This window comes from Mastigoproctus giganteus, chromosome 12, assembly GCF_048544385.1.
Source record: "Mastigoproctus giganteus isolate SK-2022 chromosome 12, ASM4854438v1, whole genome shotgun sequence".
Classification (NCBI taxonomy): Eukaryota; Metazoa; Arthropoda; class Arachnida; order Uropygi; family Thelyphonidae; genus Mastigoproctus; species Mastigoproctus giganteus.
The window spans coordinates 160,484,200-160,510,773 of record NC_143586.1 but is presented as its reverse complement, the minus strand read 5'-3'; the positions used below and the strand labels follow the sequence as shown (position 1 = coordinate 160,510,773).

The following is a 26,574-nucleotide window of genomic DNA, read 5'->3' as shown; positions in this document are numbered from 1 at the left end:
TTCAAAGGCTTTCGATCATGTTTGGCATAAAGGTCTTCTAAACAAGCTTCCATCTTATGGTTTGCCAACTGTTTTCTGTAATTGGTTATCCAGTTTTCTCTCTGATCACTCATTGAGGGTGATGGTAGATGGCACTCTGTCTTCTAACTTCTCCACTAATGCTGGTGTCCCCCAAGGTTCGGTTTCCCCCCCACTCTTTTCCGCTTGTATATTAATGACCTTCTTGCATTGACCAGAAATCCTATTCATAGTTTTGCTAATGACAGCACATTGCATTCCACTTTCCAGTTTGAGAAACCTTGCCCTGCTCAATCAGTTTCAAATTCTCGAATATCGGCTACCAATTTCCAGTGGGGTAAAGACAACTTAGTTAATTTCAATTCTTCTAAAACTCAGTCCTGTCTGGAGCAGAAGAATCCAAAAAGGATTCTTCTACTCCTATGCTTATCTTTGGTGACACTCCGATTTCTGGGCAAGATGATATATCACTTTTGAGGATTACCCTGACTTCTATTCTCCCTTGGCACAAGCACATTACAAATATTGTTTCCTCTGCATCTAAAAAACAAGTTTTTTAGATGCAGAGGTTTTCTCTTTCACTCTCGGCATTACGTGTCCTCCAAAGAGCTGTTCACTCTGTACAAATCGCAATTCTGTCCTACCATGGAATATTGGTTGGTTGGTTGGATTGGATATTTTACTGGCGCATCAGCTTCTATGGCTATAATGTGCAAAACTTATGATTTATGGCTTATTCAATGATGTCTTTTGTTATGATTTTTATATTAAATTGTATTAGTTTACGCGTTTCAGAAACCGGAAGACTTCGGATGTATTAGATTTATCTGACAATATTGTTCGTAAAACAACGGTTTTATCTGTAATAATTTGTTACCAGCCTGTTCCTGCCATTTTTGTTGCCACTATTTCGAATTGTAATTTTATATTCCAAGTATGGTATTTTTATGGTATTGTTGATTGGGCTTTCTGCTTGTTTTGCTGCTTGGTCTGCCTGTTCATTGCCATCTATTCCTACATCTCCAGGAACCCAGCAGAAACTTATGTTTTGCTAGCGTGTTATGTATTTTACATACGGTCGGATGGGTATTTATGGTGTTATCCTTTAAGGCTTGCAGAGCATTGAACGAATCTGTAAATATTATACTGTTGGCAATGTTGGTTAGCCATATATGGTTCATGGCTAGTTGTATAGCCTCCAGTTCTGCCGTATAAATGCTGCACTCAGTTGGAAGTAGTTTGGAAATTATGGTATTCGGGAATTTGGCTGCTATTCCTACTTTGGTTTCTGTTTTGGAACCATCTGTGTATATAAGGGTAGAATTACAATGTTGGTCTCTGTAGGCTGCATGTTATTGTTGGAAATTTTGTGTAGGTAGGGAATCCTTGTTCCATTTATGCATATGGAGATCGCATATCGTTTGAATGGTATCCCAAGGTGGATATGGAATTTTAGGAGAAATTGCTATCTGATTGAGATCTAAATTACATTGCTGGATTAGGTCTCTTAAATATATGCCTGCTGGTTTGTTAGCATTTGGATGTGCTCTATATAAGTTTTCCAAACATGGTTCGTGTAGGATTGTCCATGTTGGGTGGTCAGGTATTGATTTTATCTTTGCAGCATAGTATAACAGCAAGTTTTGTCTCTGGAGTTGTAGTGGTGGTTCATGAGCCTCTGCATATAGGCTGTGGACTGGTGAGGTGCGATATGCTCCTAATGCTGTTTGTAAAGCGCTGTGGTGCACTGGATCAAGCCACCTCAGGGTACTCGGTTTGGCTGAGTTATACATGGGGGCTCCATAGTCTAGTCGAGATCTTATGAGGGCTCTGTATAATCGCAACAGAGTAATTCTATCTGCACCCCAGGTCATTGCGGACAAGACTCTCAAAATGTTTAGTTTCTTGAGGCAGTTTGTTCTTAGTTGTTTTATATGTTCCAAAAAGGTTAGTTTTTTTATCAAGAATAAGTCCAAGAAATTTTATGGTTGGCTTGATTGGGATTAACTGTCCATTAAGTTTTAATTCCGGATCTAAATGAAGGTTTCTTTTCCTACAGAAGTGCACGCCTATAGTTTTTTGTGTGGAGATCGTGAAACCATGTTCCTGAGCCCAGTTGCTGACCTTCTTTATTGCACCCTGTAACTGGCGTTCTATTGTTCTCATGTTTTGGGATTGGAAAGAGATACTGAAATCATCTATGTAAAGAGTTGTATTTATGAACGATGGTATCTGTTGAGTTATAGAGTTTATTTTTATTGCAAACAAGGCGGCACTGAGGACTGATGCCTGTGGTACTCCTTGTAGGAAGACTTTTGCGTGTGTAGTTTGTATTCGTACTTGGAAAGTTCGATGTTGTAAAAAGTTCTGGATGAAAACAGGGAGATGTCCTCTTAGCTTTAAGTTATATATGTTCCGGAGAATGCCATAGCGCCAGGCTGTATCGTATGCCTTTTTGATATCGAAGCATATCATGACTAAATGTTGTTTTCTAATGAAAGCATTTCATGTTGTTTTCTATTTTAATCAGGAGGTCCAAGGTTGATCTATGTTTCCTGAAACCACACTGCACTGGGCACAAAAGGTTATGGTTTTCTAGGTACCACATGAGTCTTGCATTTATAATCTTTTCCATTAACTTTCCTAGGCAGCTGGTGAGTGCTATTGGATGGTAGCTGTTTAGATTAGTAGGATCTTTGCCAGGTTTTGGGAAAGCGAGGACAATCGCATGATGCCACATGTTAGGAAACTCTTGTTCCATATAAATTCTGTTGTATAAAAGAAGTAGAGACTGTAATGATTCTTCACTGAGTTTCTTTATCATTATATAATTGGTGCCATCTGGACCTTCTGCACTTTGTTTTGTTTGTGATGGTTATTGGATGGTTATATTGTTCTACATATTTTGTGGAGAATTTTAAGTTGTATTTTTCTTGATGATTTTTATATTTCTGGAATTTTGGTGAATAGGATGTGGTGGCAGATATTCTGGCAAATGTTTCACCTAAAGCATTTTCTATTTCTTTTGGATCAGCGATGTCTTGTCCTTGCCAATTGATAATTTGGATGGACTAAATTTTGGTATCTATTGTTCATTTTTCTTATTTTATCCCAAACTGTTTTAGTATTTGTAGTTTTATTTATGGTTGAGGGGAAACGTATCCAGGAGGCTTTCTTGCATGCCCGTCTGACATATCTTGCTCTTGCTCTCATTTTTTAAAACTGTATTAGATTGTCTGTGGTAGGAATTTTGCAAAAAATATTCCATGCTCTGTTTGTATCTCGTTTTGCTTGGGTACATTCCTCATTCCATCAAGGCTTTGGGAATAGAGGAAGTTTGGTGGACGTTTTTGGTATTGATTGTTCTGCTGCTTGGCTAATTTGATTCGTTACATATTATACTGCTTGGTCAATGGTTAGTTGTCGGACTCTCTGTTGTTCGATTACTGCTAAATTTTTGAATTTTTCCCAGTCTGCTTTGTGAAATTTCCATTTGGATTTTTGTCTGGATTGACATAGGGTGTCTTTTGTTAAAGTGACAATAATGGGGTAGTGGTCACTGTGTAATGGATCTTCATGAACTGTCCATTCTAAAACAGGATACAATGCTGGAGAGCATAAAGTAAGGTCTATCGCTGAGCTGGTTCCTGTTGGAAGGTGGAAATATGTGTGTTTTCCACTATTCAGGAGGATTAGATTTTTGGCATCTATTACTTTTTCTATTTGATGTCCTCTTTTATTAAAATCAGTATTTCCCCATAAAGGGTGATGTCCATTTAGATCCCCCATTATACAGTAAGGTTGATCTATTAGTTCTTCTAAGTCTTCATAATTTATTTCTTGGTTTGGGGGTAAATATATTGATACTATTGTTATTAAATTATTTGTTGCTATACGTACTGCTACTACCTCAAGAGTGGTTTGTAGGTGGACTGCTTGGATTGGTATGTGAGAATTGACAAGGATTACTACTCCTCCGTGAGCTATAGAATTATTTATTCGGTCTCGTCTATGTATAGTGTAGTTCTTGATTAGGATTGTATCGTCAGGTTTTAGATACGTTTCTTGTAAGCACAAACATATCGAATGATATTGAGAAATTAAATCACGAACATCGTCAACATTCTTACGGAAACCTCGGCAATTCCATTGAATAAAGGTACTACTCATTGTTTTGTTTTAGATAAGTTTTCTGGTTGTTTTCTCATTACTGTTTTAAATTTTTCTGTCTGTGGTTTGTTTTTTTTTAGGGAAATATGGCTTTCCAGTGTCCATATCTTCCTTGGCAAATATTTCTAGAACGGGTTGTTCTTGTTGTGTTTTTCCTGCTGTGTCCATTTGTTCAGCAGCATGGTGCATTATTATGCAGGTATCTTCTTTGGTTTTTCCCTGCAGCGGTGAAATTACTGTTGGTGGAACTGAGATAGGGGTGTTTCTGCTGTTTTGGGGACATGAGCCATTTGTGTGCCCAGTCCAAGAACAATTCATTTGGTGTGATTGTAACTTTGGTTTGTGATCCCGTTATTTGTACTACTTGAGCTATCTGTGCGTAGGTAGGTTTCCTTGTGTTGGCTGGTTGTATTATCTTTTTAGCTTCCTGGTATGTAACTTTGTGTTCTGCTTTGTATTTTTGGATTTTCCTTTCTTGTTTCCATCTTTCGCATTCTCGAGAGTAGGCAGTGTGGCTTCCACTACAGTTTGGGCATTTAGGGTGCTCGGTTCTGCATTCCTGATTGGTGTGTTCTCGGAACCACATTTGGCACATATTGCTATTCCTGCATGTTGTTTGTGAATGTCCGTATTTTTGACAATTAAAGCATCAAATAGGATTTGGTATGTGGGGTCACATTTGACAAAGCAAGTATCCTGCTTTCACGTGCTGTGGTGGACTTGGAGTGTTGAAAGTTAAAATGATATTTCTGGTCTGGATGATTATTGCTTCTTTTTTGACCATTATTCTTTTAACATGAATGACTCCTTGGGTTTTCATTTCTTGTAATATTTCTTCTTCTGTTATATTGAGGAGATCCCATTCAGAGATTACTCTTTTTGAGGTGTTTAAAGTATTATGGGGTGTATTATGCCAAAGTATTATGTTTAAAGTATTATGCCAAAAGTGGACATTTTCATTAGTTGCTCTGACTGTCGTATATTGGATGTCTCAATTAGTAGGTTGCCTGATTTTAATCTTTTTACTGCTTTTGGAGTTCCAGCTATGCTTTCCAGACATTTTTGTATCAGAAAAGGGGATAATTTTCCTGTGGACTGTTCGCCCATAGAATGGATGATGAGTGGAGTGGGTATCTCATATATATTGGTTTTTTTTGTCTTTTGGCCATGTTTGTACTAATTTCTTCACGTTCTTGAGTTGATTGGGCCATGTTAGAGGATTTTGTGACTTTGTTGTCAGAATCCATGCTGTTTGCTCCTTTTTGCCCTGGGAGTGAAAGCTTTTCCTCCCAGGTTTCCAGCCCCGCCACGTGGAGGTAGGAGCGGTGCCACCTAGTGACCAAGTGGAAAAAAAAAAAAAAAAAAAAAAGGTTAGTAAGTGATTAATATAAAGAAAGGTGACTTTCCTTTCTGTATTAGTAAGTTTTAATGTGTTAAATGTTATTAATATATGCAGTAGGAGTTTAAGGAGATTGCAAAAACTTACACAAAAAATAAGCTCTTTATAATATTTGGCACGCTAGAAAATTTGCTGAATGGTCGCTCAAATCACTACGTTTGGCACTCGAGGCCATGGAATATTGTTCCAACATCTGGAGCAGCGTCCCCAAAACCTCTCTCAGGCTTCTAGATTCCATTCGGAAGAGGGCAGTTAGGTTAATTAATGACTCATCTCTAACAGAATCTTTCCACTCTCTGTCTCATAGATGTACTATTTCTGCTGCATGCACTTTCTACAGATACTTCCATGGAGACTTCTACTGAATTGGCTTCTAATATAATTCTCGCTCTCTCTTTCAAAACAGTCAGAACATGTGCCACCACCAGCCAACATCCAATTACTGCCCAACTTCAAACTCATAGAACCAACTCTTCATCTTCCTCGTTTATTCATTCAACTGCCGTTTTCTGGAACAACCTCCTTCGTACATATTTCCAGAAAATTATAGTCTAATGTCAACAAATATCTTCTTTCGTCTTCTCAACTTCCAACCCATGCACCGTACTAAGTACCATAGGTTCTAATACTTCTCGTGTTTGGGGTTTTCATAAAAAAAAAAAAAAAAAAAAAAAATTACTTTGTTAAAATCAAATTTCTGAATATCTATCCTTCAATCACCCATTTTCCAATTTAATTTTGTTTCCTTATAACCACTTAAATTTTTTTAATACACAGAAAATTTGGATAAGTGATTCTTACCATTCTTATAAGTAATTCTTAGCCATGTAAGAATCACTTATGATAAGAATCACTTAGACAGAGAACCATCTAAGATCACCCACAGCTCACTCTGGGTGATCTTAGTTGGCTCTCTGTCTTTTAACTTCTCCATTTTCAATACCATATAACAAAAATGATGCCAATTCACCTACCTCAGTGATTTACTATGAACTAAAATGATGCACTAAATTGTTCAACTATTTTAATCTTCAATTTCTTATGTAGTGCAAGTATCTTGTTAACCGTGCTTGTTTTGTTGGTGCTGACCTGCTTGTATGTGTTCCTTTTTGTTATTTCATCACAAAGTGTTTCCACATGAAATTTTTTACAAGTGATGTCAAAGTTATCGGTGGCTTTGTCTACATTCATGATTACAAATTTATTTTGTAGTTCTTTAATTTACTTTTTTATGTTTCTATTTTTAATATTGTAAATTGTTTGTGTAATATACCTTTAATCAGACTTGTACTATTGTCCAGTATGCTTCTTATCCAGCCATTAAAATCTTCAATTGGTGTGTCATATTTCAGGAATAATTTGTAACTAAATTTAGATTTACTATCATTTTGATTTTATGATTTCTAAATTTAAATTTTGCCATGAATGTAAACTGATTTTATTCATAGAAAAAAAACAAACAAACAAACAGACCAACTGTATATGGTGGTTGCTTTTTGATGGATAGATTTAGCCATGTTGAACAGGTATGCGGTAAAAGAGCAGTTACATCTCTTCTTGCAAATAATGACAAAAGCAATATTATTCAAAAGAATTATTTTTAAAAAGATTCAGGGGTGGAAAACAACTTTAAGGGAAAAAAAACAATAAATTAAAGGGGAATGGGTAGTTCAGTGAAAAATTTTGCAATTTTGCCGCCCTTTTTTTTTGTCAAATAACATTTATCAGTAAATGTTCCCCAATGTTTTATGGCTGCTGCTATTATTTCTGCAAAATTAAAGGTAACAATGTAACTAATAACAACAAGGGAAGACGTACAACTTCAATAAAACAGCATATACATTTTACATAAATAATTTACATCTACATTGTACAAGAGACTGTAGGAGTCAGAGTTTTGAAAAAGAGCCAACATATATTTAAATGTTACCCATAAACTCAAGGTAGCCTTCTCTCTTTACCACAATACAAGCTTGTAATCTACATAATAAATTGGAATGAACATTCTTTAGAATAATGCCATTAAGTTCAGCACATGCATTACGTATTCTCCTTTTGAAATCATTTGAATTGTCAATGGGTGTTTCATACACTTCTGCTTTAAGGAAATCCCAAAAGATAAAGTGCAAAGGGAGTGAGACCAGAAGAACATTGTGGTCAAGACACATCAGCCCCATATCCTATACACTGGGTTTAAAATATGCATCATACCCATTGTTTTGTTTGTGTGGTACCTTACTAAAACCAAAGATTTTGTCAGGCTTCATCGTTTAGGAAAATTTTTAACTAGTCAAGTACATTAACACAAAGTAATTCACAATATTTCATGTGCCACACCACACAATGACAGACCATCTCATTTAATGGTGAGTATTTCTGCAACAGCATGGGTTTTGGTTGATAGGAGGCCACTAGAGAGACTCATACCTGTTGGTGAAGCCACCTCAAGTGAAGATGGTCTTATCAATCCACAGGATATTGCTAAGGAAACTGATATTTTCTTCTACCTTGATTAACAGAAAATTACAAAACTCCAAGCATTTCGTATTATACTTTCATGCAAATTGTTGTAAAAACAAATAACAGGGATGCAGTTTGTCCTTTCAAGGGATCCTCCAAATCTGCATGTGCTTGATCACACATGAAGAAGCTTCCCATATGAAGCTAGATGGATATGATAGGAAGGCCACATCTTCGTGAACATGTTCCAAGTTCTGTATACATTTGTAACCTTTTTTTTTTATGCATCATGCTTGAAACTTCTTTAGTAAGTAAACAGGACCGTTTTTAATCTGCGATCAAGATTCCTTCTTTACTCAGATATTACAACAGTTTAAACATCGTGGGATAAACTGAATTAGGTGTTATGCTGAGTGAAAAGTACAACAGGGATAGTAAAAATAGCAAGCTTTGAATTTCTTTTTATAACATATTTAAGAGTACATATTATGTATGTATAAGCATTGCTTCACAGGATCAGTTGCCAATACTAATACAAAATTAAATAATTATATGTCTAAAATTAGATATATAATCTGCCTAAAATTAGAAATTCACCAAAAATTACTTGAAAGCAATTATGCCGCAAAGCTTAACAAATTTGTATTCTTCTTCTTCTTCTTTATGCGCAAGTTTCCCTTTTCTACTGCCTACAATTCACTGATCTAGCTTCTAGACGTCACTTGTGAGAAAAACATGATGTGAGGAAACGTTTTGGGCTAGTGTTTTCCCTGGTATCATTCCCCCATCACCCTACTATAAAGAAAACACATATTATGCTATCCTGTCTTAGTAATAACGCTGCATTACAGAAGAGATAAACAAAACACGAGCCTAAGTAATCTTGTGATTTCTACAGAAAAAGTAATAAATTGACCAGAATAGGATATTACAAGTGCGGTGTTTTCTGTAGCTCTAGAAACAGCTAAATGCAAATATACATGGCTTATTTAGAATCCATGTAACTGCAGAAGATAAGATAATGGAGAGCCGTGGATAAAAGCTAAACATAAACACCTTATACGCTCTTTCTGTGAATATTCTTTTTTGACTTGCAGCTGAGTGAAAACTGTAGAAAATTTGTTGCCTTCCACTCCCAATTACTGCTATATTTACGAATCTTATTCCTGTGCTGAAGCATTTAACAGTTCCAAGGTTGCTGTTTTATGTATACAAATAAGTATCCTTCCACCACTGATATCAGTTGCAATGTTACCAGTGATAGTCACCACGGTTCTAGTTATTTAACTTGTTGTTGTTAGATTTGTTGGTGCATCAGCAACTTAGGCTTCAAATGAAGTACTTAAGGCATTGGCAATTTCTATAGGTTCAGAAATTTCCTTCCCTTTCACAACTAGAATAGGAGACATCTGTGAGTATTTACCATTAATTCTTTTGATTTTTTTTCAGATTGCATAAGTATCTGTGAATCTGTTTATGGTGGAAGCATAATGTGCTCATGCTTCTTTTTTACTCACTTGTCGTATATGATGAGATTTGACCCAACTCTCTTAAACTGTAGGAGGTTTGCTGTGGCTGGATCCGTGCATATAGTGGACTTTGCCACACCAATTGAAGGCTCATTTCAGGTTCATATTTATATAATAATTCTGTATTGTGAGGTAGATGGATCAGCAAGAATATGTCAATTTGTCAGAAGTTGAATATAACAATCCCCCCCCATTAATTAGACTTTAGCTCTAATTGAAATAGTGAGATCATTGTGTCCATTGAAACTGGGGGGGGGGAGAGATTTTAGTTGTTGGTGCATCGGCTTCTGTGGCCATAATGCACCTTCCAAGGTTTTCGCAGTACTTTGATCCAAGCCCGAAGCGGGAATCGAACCCGCGACCTTTGGGTTGCCAGGCAGGCACTTTACCCACCCGGCTATTTTGTACTGTGGTTTACACTTGCTTTTGAAAGTATACTCTCAGTATCATTTACATTATTATTTGTTGTGCCATTCTTTCCAATAAGCAATACAGAATGTTGTAATTTGTGTATCTGCTATTTTTTATAAGATTAAATTATTTGAATCTGCCTTTGTTTGTTATTAGTTATATTGTTACTTTTAATTTGTGGAAATAATAGAAGCAGCCAGACAATATTGTTGAATGTTACTGATAACTGATCATTAATAACAAATGACCAAAATTGCAAAGTGAAGCACTAAAATATCCATTCCCATTAATCCCCCCCCCTTTTAAAATTTTATGATAATGAATTTATTGTTGTGCACATTTTTTTCCCTTAAACTTTTATTTATTATATTTTTTTTAATAATATTTTTGAATTTTTACCATTATTTGCAAGAAGAGATGTGACACATAATTGCCCTTGTACAGCTAGCTATTTGACACAGCTAAATGTCTATCGAAAAGCAATACAACCATTGTCCTTGTTTGTTTGTTTTTTATTTCAAATAAAATCCATTTATGTTCATTTCAGAAGTACATTGATGATATTTTTAGACCTAAATTGAGGATGAGGAACAACTTTTAGACTGATAAAAATGCAGTCCATTAAGAAAAGTATAAATTTACAAATTAAAATCTAAATGATAACACTCAGTCCAATTTTAACATCAAATTTTAAAATTTCAGACAACAAATAGCCTAAACCTAAAAATAAGTGAGATTAAACAAACCCGGTGCACTGTGTGTGCGTGTGTGTGTGTGTGTGTGTGTGTGTGTGTGTGTGTGTGTGTGTGTGTGTGTGTGTGTGTGTGTGTGTGTGCGCGCGCGCACGTATTTTTGTGTACACATTGTGTTTTGTGGTTATAGGCAATTGTACAGCAGTTTAGCAAACAAGAGGTGAACTAAGTAAGTAATTAGGATTAAAACAGACACTTCTGCTCTTGTATATGCTAATAGCCCAGAGTGTGGAAAATTTTAGTTGTAGGAAAATGAACAGTATATGACTGAAGTATATAACGTTAGTGCTCGGGTTATCCAGGAGTACGATTTCCTGTCTATGCTAGTGACAGCCCTGGTAGATGTGTGTATATGTATGTATACAAATATGTAATAATCTTCCACTTAACAAAATTTCTTATACTTAAACTTTCCCTATTTCAGCAAAATATATGCTGAAATAGTCCATATATACAGCCTATAATGTTCCAATAGTTTCCCTGTACATATACTCCTGTAGTGTAGACAATAAATTTAATTTAATTTTAATTAAAATGAATTTTTATGGGTTTTTATATGTACATGTAACTGTACATATAAAACCTGAGAAACTTAGAAACCTTATGAAATATGGTTTTAAATTTAGACCTAACTATAGGAATAATTTTTTCTTATAGTCCGATTTTAACATCAAATTCAAAAAATAGACCAAATATGACAAATAGCTTAAACCTTAAAATAAGAAAGGTAGACCTCAGTGCATTTTAACTTTTAAGCACACACACACAGGTTGATTCATATTTCTTTAATCCTAAGCATGTGCCTCGAATAGTGAAATTTACAAATTTATACTTGCTATATAATTTGATGATTTTTTAGTGCTTCTATGACAGACTTGTATGTCACAATACATGATAATTTCTTTTTAGTTTTAAATGATAAAGCAACGTACAAAGTCTTCTCCATACCCCATCTCTAAGAATATCTGTCGGAATTCAGTTCTGACTTTCATCAATGGATGAAGGTGTCCACATTCAGGAGGCATACCAAAAGAATCAAAGTTGTATAATTTAAACTGCTTTTCTTTCCACGTTCCGCTGTTAAAGATAAAATTTGCATTTTAAGCATTTTCCTAAAAGCATTATACATAAAATGTAAATCTCATTAGAAAGTAAGTTTTCTGGGAGATTTAATTATTTTGTGCCAAAAATTGTGTTAACAAATTGCAACTATTTTAAATGTGTAGCATTTATTCAATTTCTAACAAGCAGAAGTGGGAATTTTTCCTCTATGTTACTTAAATATCTGCATTAAAATTAAATAAATAAATAAACAATGGCAAAATATGTATATAACTGCAAGCTTTTGCCTTAAACAGTGGGATCAGGCATTTGTATGCAGGAGGAGGAGGAGGAGGAGGAGGTCAAAACAGGTGAAAAATAGAAGGAAAACAGGGGATTTTTTCAGAAAAAGCAGGATATTTTTTTAAAGTCTAAAACCTAAACCAGGAATTAATTTCACTGACAAAACTGATTACCGGAACAAACTTCCATCTGGCACTGTGGAAATCAAGAGTGTGAATAAATTTAAGGAAGAATGAGACAATTATTAGCGGGATGGACAGGTGATGTGGTTTTTTTTTTTTTTTTTTTGGCTGATGTTTTATGCCAGGGGTGGCCAATTTAATTTGTGATGTGATCTACTTTTTTTTCCCTTCAGAATGTGTTGCGATTTACCATCTCAATAATTTCATTGCACATAGTTAAAAAAGTTAATCAAGACATTAAAATATGTTGCTTATAAATTTTAAAATTAAATATAATTCAAAATTCTTATTTTAAATTCATATGTATTTAAAATTTTAATTTATGTGAAGTTTGTGTCTTCAAGTCATCTGCCAAGCTTTCAAATTCAGGGATATACTGTGATAGGACCAACCATAAAGAATCTTCTGTATGCAAGTTCATAAGAGTAGAGTGATTCTTCATATTTGTTTGTTTCAAACATGAAAAAGCTGATTCACATGGATATGTGGAACCAAAACAAAAATTTAAAAGTCCACTGCATTTTTTTTACATTTGGGTACTTTTCTCAGCAAATATATTTCCAAAGTCTTTTTCTGATGACTTCACTTTTAGGAATATATCGTTTCACAATGTAATAATTTTGTTTTCAAATAATATTTTCTCCATGTGAAAAATCTCAGTGATTTTTTATGCAATTTGTTTCGTATCTAAGTCGACATTAAATGGATAAGAAATATATTGAACAATGCCTTCAATGATTGAAATATATTGAACAATGATTTTCAAATCAAAATCATCCCACAACTTTGTCAATTTCATAAACACATTTCGCACTATTAAATTCAAAAACAGAATATTTTTGCAAATGACCTTGCATATTTGAAAAATGATCGAATTTTTTTTCTTTGAGATTCTTAGCCATTGCCAAAAATTGATATTTATATGTAGAAATACTACTAATCATGTCACCCAAATTTATTTTTTCCTTGTAATTACAAATTCAGATCACACAACCACTCCATATCTTGTAGCTGCTGATAATCATCACCCTTTGATCAACATTAATACACTTTCTGCACGAATGAGGATAATATGCCTAGACCTATCAGTTTTCTTGGCCCGTTGGGAATTGCTTTCACCAGAAGTTTGTGATTCAGTTCTCTTTCTTGGGAAGTTCATTAACTTTTCTTCTTTTAAAACTTGCTTCTTTTGGTCATGAATTAGATGTAAACACGAGCCAGTGGCACTCACTAGTGATTACCTGCTGTATTTTTCAATTTGGTAACTCTACCAATACATCAAGTGCTCATATTGTTTTTCCTCACTATTTCTAGCCTTTTCTTTAGACATGTCAAAGATTGCCACTGTTCTACTAGTCTAGTTACACATTTAACCAAAGATGGCCATCATGTCTGTCATCTTCAGTTAAACATATTGCTTCAAAATCTTTTTTTTTTTTTTTTTTTAACTCAGTAGCATGCATCAGTTGAAACTGTTTAAATTTATCTTTCCTTTCTATCACTTCTTTCTAGATTGCAGTAAATTTCCATCAAATATTCATCCACACAGGATGGCATACAGCTCCCTTTTCAGCACACAAATTTATAAGATGTCAAGGATGGCCTATTACCACTAATTGCTGTCTCCTCAATCTACCCTTGCTACTACAGTTTTAAGTTACTCTTTTTTGAAAAAGTCTCACATGCTTTAAATTTGCTCAGAAGAGGTCTAACATATCCCATAAAGCCAACTGCTTTCAATTTGATTGTTTTCTCTCTTTTTTCCTTCTTTTCTTTATGTACATACCACAATAGTTCCTAAATTTTAACTATTATGTGCTACTAGTAGCTGTTTGTGAATAAGCATTTCTACAATATGACTTACACCTACACATTACACCAACCTTTTCAACTTTACCTTTTCTGGGTTCAGTCCTACTGCAGAATTTATCACGGTTCACAAATAACAACACTTAATAGCTCAAATTTGGTAACCTCAATTTTCACACTTTCTTTTGTGGTATCACTAATCAAGAGTAAAATCACCAGTGGGTTCTCTGGTGTTGCACTAATAGGATAATATCTTGCTGCCTATGGTTTGGCACATTACAACTAATGTTGCATTATTACCATTCAGATATTCCAAGGGCAGTCAATAGCAAATTTGGAAACTTTAGTGTCTTCTCGTCTTGAAAATTAAATTCACTGGTTATCTGATATTACACTGATGGGAGTGCTTGGCTACCTACTAATGAAGTGTCAATAAACACTAAAAGAACTTGGCAACAAATTGTGACAAAAGCCTAGACTTTTTGGCTAATACTAAAAAGTATAAAAATACAGATACTCCAGAAAAACTGCAATGTCAAATCAGTGAATTGCAGTATGACTCAATTTTGCATCATGAAGATTGATTACCACAAAGATTTAATCATGCTCCTTTACCATTATACTCATTCTCTGGATTATATAATTTAGTGCAGCCTTTTCATGTACAAAAAAGAAAACAATTGAAGTTCCATTCAGGAATAGCAGGTATCACTTAAGATGTTATGCAAATTGGTATTGTCAAAAATGGAACCAATATTAATTCCATTGTGAGCAAGAGCAGGCTCAAGTCTAAGTCTAGTCTTATTGCAGTGTTAAGTTATTTTGTTGCAAATAGAGATATCTGAACCTATTTGAGTGCTCTGGCCCTGGTAATATACACTTCCCAGCTAACGTAATACTTGATTTACGAAAATTCGACTTTACGTAAGTTTTTGCCGGCTGGTACAAACTTAAAAAAATCGTGGAAACGTATTTTGCATCCTGTAGGAATAAATGCAGGTATCGTGAAAATATCATAACGTGAACCCAATAACACATTTTTTTTTTTTTTTTTGATAAGTCGTTCCAAGATCTCAGAAGTTGAAATTTTTGCTATATAACTAAGCTATTTATCTCTCTAAAAGGTCATTTTTATAATGGAAACTGCACTAAAAACTACACTTTCATCGTTATATGTTCCATTATAAGAATCAATTTTGAACGCCTTTGTGATATTTTTCGAAAGCACATTTCTGGAGGTCACTACCATAAAACAAAACAATTTGCACTTGCCAGTTTATTGGGCTTTTCTGTTAGCACAATCTATTATAAACGGGTAGTAAACTCGATCTTATTGCATTTGCGATAACTGGAATTGTGGGTTTTTACGTTATTATGGTGAAATGTGTTCCCCCTTCACTGAAATCTTCAATCACATAAAAAACAAATAAATTTTCAGAATATTCTCTTCGTTCCTATTTACTTATTACAATGATGAAGGGAAAGGGACCAACGGAAAGTGCAAGTGGTGGTAGTGCCAGGAAACAAAACAAAATTGATTTAGAAATGAAGATGAAAATGATTAAGAAGTATGAAGCAGGACAAAGTTTGTCATCTTTGTCAAATTAGGTCTCGCTACTTCAACAGTGAATACTATTTTAAGGGACAGTGCACGTATAAAAGAGCATGTTAAAGGAGCAATGCATTTAAGATCAACAGTGATCACAAAACAGCATTCAGGTGCTATATCGAAGATGGAAAAGCTATTAATAATATGGATGGAAAATCAGATTCAGAAGCAAGTGCCCCCCAGTCCAATGGCCATTCAAGCAAAAGCAAGAAGTATTTATGAAGATATTAAGGCTAAGTACGACAAACCCCAAGCCAAGTTCGTTCCAAGCAATGGGTGATTTAATAGGTTAAAGCATCGTGCTGATTTCCAAAACATTGAAGTATGTGGTGAAGTCACCAGTGCCAATTCTGCAGCTGCAGAGAAATTGTGTGACGTGTTGGAAAAAACCCCTTCTAAATCTGCACAGCCCTCAAATTCTGCAGCAGTGTGCTTATCAGCTGGAGAGTTAATGCTGACAACAATGCTCGAAAGGTAAAACTTGCTGACGTTATGCCTGTCTCCTCTCTCTCTTTTTGTAATTTTATAATTTTGAAATTTTGTAATGTGGTACACTTTTGTAATTTTTCCTGTGCAAGAGATAAAAAAATTGAATAAATAATTCTATTTACATGTTCGTCGAACATTTCTTTTTTGCTTCAATCAAATTTGCAAGTGCTCATAAGCATTTAGGGAAATTCAGACTTACATAAAATTCCAACTTATATAGAGTTCTGCGGAACGCAACCCTTACGTAAGTCGGGGAGTGGCTGTATTATATTTTTCAATAGGCCTTGCATGATTAATTCCTGCATTCATATAAAATATGTATGCAAAGAGATTACAGGCTGTATGTGTTATACACTAAACAGGGAACAATATTTTGGAAAGAACTTGTGAAAATGCACAAAGCTTACAGAGACCGTCTTGTTTCTTTATATTACACATTCTGTTTATTTGTAGAAATCTTATTGCAACAAGTGGAAGTTTGTTAATTCATAATTGTATTGTTGCACTTGTTTTTTTTTTCAAGTTAGGTTTCATCTGATTGCAGTGAGGTGGACCACTACTATCTAACAAAGCCACAGCCAATAAATGCAAGGGGAAGGTACTTTTTGCATTGTTTTACCATTGGTTCTGTTTAATAATAAAGTGCTAATCGAAAAGTGAAAAAAAAAGTAGGATTATAACGTGAGAAATTTGTAAAATATGGATCACTAAAATAGAATACACTAAAATCTAACTAATTTGGGGCTTTGCTAATTCAGTCTGATTTGTTTGATGATTGAATTTTTGCTACAACATTTTCTAAGGGCTATAATGAGCCTGACTTACATTAGTAACTGACATTACTACTAGGTGCCAAGCAGCTATTAGATCAATGAGGTTAGTAAAATTAGAAAAATAAAAAATTCATTGGAAATCTATAGAGTTTGCTGTGAATTACTCAGTCACTTAAAAATCGCTTGACATTTGGGATCAAAACTTGACAATCCTGTTTTATGTTTTAATATAGTGAACAATTTGAGAGAGAGAGAGAGAGAGAGAGAGAGAGAGAGAGAGAGAGACTAGATCACCAGATTCTCCTTCTCCATAATTCTGCATGTTTTTTTTACTAAAAAGTGAATACTGTACTGTATATTAAGTCCTGAATATCAAATGTAGGTCTATACTGACTTATGCTGGCACAGTTGAGTGATCAAATGTAAGCGTACAGTAACACACATTCCAGTTGACCATTGTTCTAGTCATGTGATTGCTAAATATAATGAAATTCTTGTATTCTCTCTATCATGTAAACACCCCTTGTGACCATCCCAGGGTATACAATGAAAATATGTTATTTTTTTTTTTACATACTTCATTTACATTAAATAGTCTGGTTTACAAAATTGCAAAATATATACAGAGAGAGAGAGAGAGAGAGAGAGAGAGAGAGAGAGAGAGAGAGAGAGAGAGAGAGAGAGAGAGAAAAATAAGGCTATATTCTTTAGTTTTTTTTTTTTTTTTGTTCTATAAAAAGACTGGGCTCCTGATGAGATTTTTTTTATTCTTTTTAATGTCATCGGATTTATTGGTTCTTATTTCGCACAACCTGAAAACAAACTGAAGAGAAGACAAGATGGTTTCAACAGCTTTATGCACATTAAGTTCTTTCCAAAACATTCCTTCCAATTCAACTCAGTATAGTGTATAAATAGAGTTTAGTCTGCAACAGCCCATAAATATGCCACATAAACATGGTAAAGAACAAAGATGAATGTGGCTCAAAATGCAAGCATATCATTATTTATTATGGAAAACCTGATAGCAATACAAATGTGAAGCAATTATGTGAAACTTTCATTACTTCGATTGTGTTTGATTTGAAGAGTAGCAGACTGAAGATGTTTAAATTCTTTGCAGATAGCATAACATTTTTGCAGACAGAATGACAAAATGCACTATATCTTAATGTTCTCATTCTGTAGGATATGTTGTGTACTACAAATTACAGTTTGGAAATGCAGTAATTTTTTCTCTCTGTCCCCACTGGGGTACAAATATAATGACAACCAAAAAAAAAAAAAAAAAAAAAAAAAACCAAATTTCATGATTAAACAAGTTAGAGGATCCAAGGTTGCTGGATTTTGTAGGTCTGACTGTATATGGAGTTCACCTACAATCATTTCATTATTATACATAAAGATAAATACAATTTTCATCCTCACTTATTTCTTTAGTTCTTCAAAGTAAATATGAAACAACACAAAAATTAGAAAACTTGTAGTTTTTAATGGGAATGAACATGTTCATTCCAAACATTTTAAAATCAATAATAAAATTACTTTAAACAACCCACTGAACTTCAATAAAATAAATGTACAAAAAATAAGTCAATGACAAACAATATACTAAAGATGATAAGAATACACAGGGTAAAATAAATTAATCACAGAATGAGGATAAAAATAAGTTAAAATCACAGAACATAAGCGAGGAAAGAAAAAATTACAAACATATGAGAAGCTTTCAAAGGTAGGATGAATCTTTGACTAACTAGTGCATGACACAATTTGACATAAATGCTGGTTTATCATGTGATAGAGGGCAAACTAGGATATGACACAGTGGCAATAAACAACAATGTTGTGGGGGGGGGGACGCAGTAATATTGAGATAAAACACCCATAATTTCTTGACTAAAGGCACTATTTTTTTAGTGGGTCCAATTTTAACTGCAACAAAGGTATCCCCACATCCACCTCAATATGGAGTCTGCTATACTATGATATGACGAACAATGGTGCACTTGGAATACGATTGCCAATGCATGTCATTTATTGTAACCATATTCTGACTAGTTTTTTTTTTTTGTGTGTATGTTATTGTGTCCTGGTTTACCGTCTATCAACACAAATTACTATTTAATGCCGTATTGTGTTAGATGACACAGAGGCACCCTCTTGAAAGCTTTTTACTTATGTTTAACGAGATCAACTTATTTTATTCTCACGTACGAGGTTATCCACGCGTTGGACAAGATTTTGCAGCTGCGGTGAACGCTAAGTTTTTATTTCTATTTAGCCATTTTATTGACTTAATTGTTATATTAAATTATTTTATATAAGTAGCTTTATAATTCTAGTCAAGTTCCTTGGTTTATTTTGAATTTAGATAGTGATTAGTGTCTGTAGATTTCACCATTCGTAACTTGCCATCATTGTTATATTATATATGGAATAGCATAAAGTATATCCCAAACTTGATAGCATAAGGTTTAACACAAAACTAGATAGCGAAATATGTAGCTGTTGTTGTTGTTGTTCGGTTTAACGACACAAGGGCTACTACGGCCAAATTGTGTCTCTTCATCGTTAATTCACAAAAGCGTATTGTTAGAGAGATTAAATTATATGCTTCTGTACAAACCAATATGTTTTAGATATAATAAAAGTTCTTCAATATTTGCTTCATTTCCTAAGATGCGAGATAAATCAGGTGATATATTCAATGTAGAGAGTGACTGAAAAGTGTTTGACCGGATGGTTGAATGTAAGGGACAATCAACCAGGAAATGACGGACTGTAAGTTGCGTCTGACAGGATGAGCACTGCGGTGGACTTTCCCCCAATAATAGGAAGAGATGAGTATAGTGAGTGTGTCCAATTCTGAGTCTTGCCAGTACCACTTCCTCTCGTCTATTTCTTCGGAAGCCAGACAGCCACAGCTTTGGATCTTCTTTTATCTGATAAAGTTTATTGTTAGGCTCACTTTTCCAGGTCTGTGACCATTTATCATAGCAGGCTTTGCGTATGACCGACTTAAAATCAGAGAAAGGAACCTGAGGATGTTGTGAGAGAGCGGGTTGGGGATGTTTAGCGGCAAAGTCAGCACTTTCATTTCCCGGAATGCCTGAATGGCCAGGGATCCAGCAAAAACTGATTGACTGATTGGACACACTGCAAGCGAATAGCTGGGAATGAATCTGTTTCAATATAGGGTGAGAAATGGAGGAATTCTTCCTTATGGCAGAGACAGCACTAAGAGAATCTGTGTAAATTATGGCAGATGAGATGGAGAGCTCAATTATCTTACTAAGCGCTAACTTAATAGCATATAATTCAGCTGTGAAGACGCTGCTAGCAAGCGGTAATGTGGCTGAACTTGTAAATAAAGGAAAAACTGCCGCAGCACCTACCATACTCTCAGTTTTTGAACCATCCGTATAAATTTTACAGGCATGGTTGTCCGTAGCATGAGCTGAATGTAACTGTCTGATATTGCAGGAAGGTATATTTTTCCCCCACTGGAGGAAGTATGTATCTTGAAAGACAGACACATATGTCCAAGGAGCAACAGGTGTAGTTGTGTCTTGGAAAATGTCATTTAAATTGATATTCCAAGTCTGAACAAGTTCTTTGATCCTGAGAGAGGCGGGTCTATTTTCATTTGGTTTGCTCTCGTAGAAGGCATCCCAACGAGTATTATAGAGATACTCCCAACTTGGGTGCGATGGTAGACTTTGGACCTTAGCAGCATAGTGAAGCAGTAGTGTTTTTCTACGCAGGTGTAATGGGGGATCATGCGCTTCAATATATAGACTTTGGATCGGAGAAGTCCTGAAAGCTCCCAGCGCAGTTCTCAGAGCACTGTGATGGATCATATTTAGCTGTTTTAATGTAGTGCTCCTGGCAGAGTCATACACTGGACAACCATAATCTAGTCGTGAACGGATTAAACTTCTATAGAGATGCAGCAAAGTACACCGATCAGCTCCCCATGACATAGATGAGACAGAACGAAGTATATTCAAATGCCTTAAACAAGTAGTTCTCAAATAAGTGATGTGAGCTTGGAAATTTAGTTTGCGGTCTAATAGTAGTCCAAGAAATTTAACGGTATTAACAAGCGGGATTGGAGTATTGTTTATTTGCAGTTCAGGTTCGGGATGGAGAGTTCGCTTCTTGCAAAAGTGTGTGACAGTGCATTTCTTTTCTGACAGTCTGTAACCGTTCAGTGAAGTCCAGGTTTCTATTTTGGTTATGGCAAGTTGTAGCTGCCGTTCAATGGTATTCATACTTTGAGATTGACAGGAAATGGTAAGGTCATCTGCATACATAAACGTTTGTACAGTTTTTGGGATATCTCGTGTCATACTACTAACTCTGATTGAAAACAGTGTTGGACTGAGTATTGATCCCTGTGGGACTCCCTCTTCCTGAATGTGAGATGTAGAGAGGATGTTTTTGTACCGGACTTGAAAAGAGCGCAATTGCAGAAAATTTTGAATTATTTCCGGCAAATGGCCCCGAAGCCCCAGATGGTAAAGGTCCCTAATAATACCATGGCGCCATGTTGTATCAAATGCCTTTTCAAGATCTAAATTGATCATGACTAGATGTTGTTTCATGACAAATGCATTGCGGATATGAGATTCGGCTTTGATAAGCACGTCCAGTGTTGATCTGTTTTTCCGAAAGCCATATTGTTGTTCTGGAAGAAGATTCTCTGACTCCAGGATGTAGGTGAGTCTAGTATGAACCATCCTTTCGAAAATTTTTCCCATGCAGCTCGTAAGAGATATTGGCCTGTAATTTTCAACACAGGAAGGATCTTTTCCTGGTTTTGGTAAGGCGATAACGAACGAATGGCGCCATGAAGAAGGATAGGCATTTTCAGTGAAGATCCGATTATAAAAAATTAATAGAGTTCTCAAGTCTTCATCAAGTAAATGCTTTAGCATAACGTAGTGAACTCCATCTGGTCCTGCAGCGCTATTGGAAGATCTGTTTAATGATTCTTGCAGTTCTATTAATGTAAATGGTTGGTTGTACGACAGTGAGCGGCGCGTGAAGAAGTTGATTTTATACCGTTCTGCACCTGCTTTGATGTTCTGAAAGGCAGACGCATAGGTGGCAGAAGCTGAGATTTTTGCAAATGATTCTGCTAATGCATTTGCAACTTCTTCAGGAGTAGAAATGTCTTTCCCTCTCCAATGAAGTATCGGAGAGGGCAGCCGAGAAAATTTGCCATTTAATACCTGTATTCTTTTCCAGATGACCCGTGTATCCGTGTCTTTGGTAATGGTTGAGGCAAAAGCAATCCACGAATCCCGTTTCGCTTTCCGCCTAACTTGTCTAGCTTTCGCTTTGAGTCTTTTATAAGAAATTAGGTTACTAGTGGTGGGATACTTGCGGAAATTATTCCAAGCACGGTTTTTTTCCTGTTTGGCAATTAAACAATCTGTATTCCACCAATTATTTCTGTGTTTGTGATAAGGCGTGGATTTTGGAATGGAAGCATTAGCTGCAGTGAGAATCTGATTGGTTATATAAGTATTTACTTCATCAATATGTTGTCTTTGAACATAACATCTGTCTAAGAGTATTTGGGCAGAATATCCTTCCCAATTTGCCTTTTTAAACTGCCAGTTGGATCGTTGAACAGGATTCGGAGTTACTCTTGTTTGTAGTGAGCAAATAATTGGAAAGTGATCACTGTTAAAGGGATCAGTTAATACTGACCATGTCATGATTGGAAAGACAGAGGGTGAACAAATTGATAAGTCGATTGCAGAAACAGATCCTGTTGCTAGGTGTATGTAAGTAGGAGATCCAGAATTTAGTAAATTAAGACCGTTTTTGTTCATGAATTCCTCCACCAATTTGCCTCTTCTATCCATTGTAGCAGACCCCCACAATGGATGATGTCCATTAAAGTCACCAAAGAGACAAATTGGAGTTGGAAGTTGTGAAATCAGGTTGTCAAGTTCTGAATGAGGAAGTGGTAGAGAGGGTGAAATGTAGATGGAAACAATGGTAATTGAAATACCAACTGCAATACGAGCTGCGACAACTTCTAGAGTGGTTCTCAATTGGATCGGCCTGGATGGAATGTCAGAGTTAACAAGAATAGCTACTCCGCCACGAGCAGCAGAGTTTGAACTCCTGTCTCGTCTATATATCACATAATTTGAGAATTTTGGTGAAATTTGGGGTGACAAGAAAGTTTCCTGTAGGCATACACCTATGGGATTGAATTGAGCTAGTAAATCCCTTAAGTCATCAGAATGACTACTTAGTCCTCTGCAGTTCCATTGTATGATGTTATACATTATTTAGTTTTGGCTGAGGATGATTCGTCTGACTGTTTTTTGTTCGTGGGACATTTTTTCCGGTCTTTTTTTGGGAATGTGGGGCGCCCAAGATCCATGGTGTCATCTGCATGTAGTTCTAGAATGGGCTCCTCATTACGTAGCAGCTCATCTACATCCATATTATTGGTAGGCGCTTCCATTTTTTTTGAGACTGAGTGAGATTTTAATTGTTCTTTTTCAATCGAGACCAATGGGGTATGAGTAGGGATACTGATTGGAGTATTTGTGGCTTCGCTAGTTTTTTTTGGAGGATTATGAGGATTATCTTTTTTAAAGGTTGAAAGTGTAACTTTAAGCCAATTCGCTAGAGAGGTGTTAGGCGGAACTGATACATCCGTTTGAGCTGCAGTAGAAACAAAGTTTCTAGTTCGAGCTGCATAAGAACGACCACTAGGCATGGTCGACATAACTTGTCTACGTGCCTCAGGAAACGTGACTTTATTTTCAATTTTGTATTTTTGTATTTTCTTTCCTGTTATCCATAGCTCACAAGTTTTGGAAAAGGCTGGATGGCTTCCTTTGCAGTTTGGACAAACAGGAGTTTTGACTGAACAATCCGCTTGGGTGTGATCTTTAGAGCCACAGATGGGACATGTGGCTTCCCCGCGACAAGCCTGCTGGGAATGGCCGTATTTCTGACATTTAAAGCAACGAACAGGATTCGGGATGTATGGTCGAATCCGGCAGTTTAAATAACCAGCTTTAATACAGGATGGTAAGTCTGGAGTGCTAAATGTCAGAATGATGGATCTTGTTGGAGTAAGATTTCCATCTTTTTTTGTCATGATCCGTTTTACATTTACTACTTTCTGACTGCTGAATTCTTGGAGTAGTTCTTCTTCGGAGACTGTAATTAGGTCCCACTCGCTGATGACACCTTTTGATGAATTTAGAGTTTTGTGGGGAGTAATTTCTACTGTCAACCCACCAAATGTTGTTGTTTTTAACAGCCGCTCAGAATGTTTGGAGGTGGCTGTTTCTATCAGAAGGTCTCCGGATTGCAGTCTTTTAACCATTTTTGGTGATCCTGCAATTGACTCCAAGATTTTCTGAATTAAGAACGGTGACAACTTACCCACAGGTTGGGCGGACAAGGAATGAATCACCAGGAAGTTTGGGCAATCGTCATGACATTCTGCTTCTCTTCGCAGTCTTTTAGGTTGACTTGAGTCATGGTCAGGGTTGGAATCTTCCACTCTTGAGCTCAAAGGCTCTAAGTTTGGATAATGATTTTTATCCATGCTTGCTCCTTTTTGCCCTGGGGGTTTGCCTTTACCACCCAGGTTACCGGCCCCGCCACGGGGAGGCAGGAGCAGTGCCGCTTGGTGGCCAAGCGTAGAGTTAGTAAGTTAGTACGGCTAGTTAAATTAAAGAAAAAGGTACTTGCCTTCTTCTGGGCTCTCTTCTTAGTGTTTTTAAGTAAGTAGAGCTACTTAACAGAAAATTTTAATTCTAAGAGAAAAACAAGGAAAACTCTGTCACTTGGAGGAAAAACGCTTTATAAACTCGCAAGAATCGCTTGGCCACGGAAACGCTTGGCACCCGGGGCCAAAATATGTAGCACTGTATTAGAAATCTGTTAGCTTAGTATAGTATTATCAATTAATCAGTAAAATTTATTAATCTTATTAAATTTCATTGTTAATTAAACTGTACTTAAATGGAATCATGACCCAGACTAGAACAGCAAAGCAACGTGCACAGATTAGGGGGAGTGCATGGCTCTGGGGGAGAACCAAAGGGAATGATTCTCCAATGCATCAAGTCGAAAAAAACATGTGAAATGTGAAAAGCTTGCAGATTTTTATAGAAGAGTACATGTGAAATGTGAAAAGCTTGCAGACTTTTATAGAAGAGTACATGTGAAATGTGAAAAGCTTGCAGACTTTTAGAGAAGCGTACATGATCGAGCCAGGGTGGATGTCTTTGTGTGTGCTAGGTGCAGAGACTGAAGAAATTAGGTGCCAACTCAGCATTCTGATGGATGTCTATGAGAGTTTGGGGTGTAGGGTACATGTCCTCAAAGAAATTAATATGAGGGGCCCATCAAGCTCTCAGCTGCCCTCAACGCCAGAGCTCAGATCTGTGTATCAGGCAACACAACGGTAATCTCCAAGGCAGGATGCACTGGTCCCACAGGAGCTGGTTATTGTCGGTGACTCTATATTATGCAAAAAGGACAGGTAGAACAGGACCAGGGTAGGTCTGTCAGGGGCAAAGGTTAATGATGTTGTAGAGCAGTTATCATCTTTTAAGGGAACGAAAGGTAATATTGTTGTACACATTGGAACTAATGACCTTAAGAGTAAGAGATCTCCAGATTTACTTAACAATTACAGGTCAATGTTGAAAAAAAAGTCATGAGTTAGGGTTAAATTTGAAAGTGTGAGCAATTCTGCCCAGACATGATAGGAGGGAGAATATGATAACAGTCTTGTCAATCAATTTGGTCCCGGAGAGATTGTGCAAGGCTCATTCGGTAGAATTTTTTTCAGCGTGGTCTGTGCTTGCTAACAGGAGAGACTGCTGCTACAGGGATGGGATACACTTAAATAGAAAGGGTGCAAGAATATTTGCTAATGCTATCAAGGCAGTGTTAGGTGGGTCAGAAAACTGCTACTGCAAAAGATTAACAGTAGCTGCAGGCAGAGGTGAAAGCAATTCTTGCACTGCTTCTATTGTAATGAGCAGCAGCCTAGAGAGCAAGTTGCTGGGGATTTCAAGAGCTTCTGAGAGTTATCATGGAACAAGTAGTAGTAGTAGTAGTAGTAGTAGTGGCACATGATGCAAGAAAGCAAGTGTAGGAGCTTATGCAGCATCAGCCAAAAAAAAAAAAAAAAAATCACACCATTCCCTCCAAATGCCTGTCCAGTTCCTCCTTAAATTTATTTAACCTATCAACTTCCACAACGACAGATGGAAGTTTGTTCCAGCAATTAACCACCCGCTGGCTAAAGGCAAATTTCCGCACATCTATTCTACATCTGTCCTTTCTTAATTTGAACTTATGTCCCCGTAGGTTGGTAATCTGAACAAGTGGAAGGATCCCATCAGAATTCAGCGTGCTCAACCCATTCAAGGCCTTAAAGACCTCAATCAGATCACCGCGCAGGTGCCTAGTCTCCAGCCACTGCAATTTGCAGAACTTAAGCCTCTCTTGGTAAGAGAATCCCTTCATTCCCCTCACCAATCGTGTTGCTCTTCTCTGTACACACTCAAGCAAATCTACATCCTTCCTAAAATGAGGCCTCCAGACCTGTACGCAGTACTCAA

General features: G+C 36.2%; 1 protein-coding gene across 1 annotated transcript in view; it reads right to left on the bottom strand.

Moving 5' to 3' along the window:
• alpha-PheRS (phenylalanine--tRNA ligase alpha subunit) overlaps positions 1–26,574 on the bottom strand; it is a 117,169-nt gene that overhangs the window by 38,051 nt on the left and 52,544 nt on the right. The window contains exon 6 of the mRNA XM_090386902.1: positions 11,688–11,816. Coding sequence (XP_090243028.1) covers positions 11,688–11,816 — 129 coding nt within the window. The remainder of the gene's footprint in view (positions 1–11,687; positions 11,817–26,574) is intronic.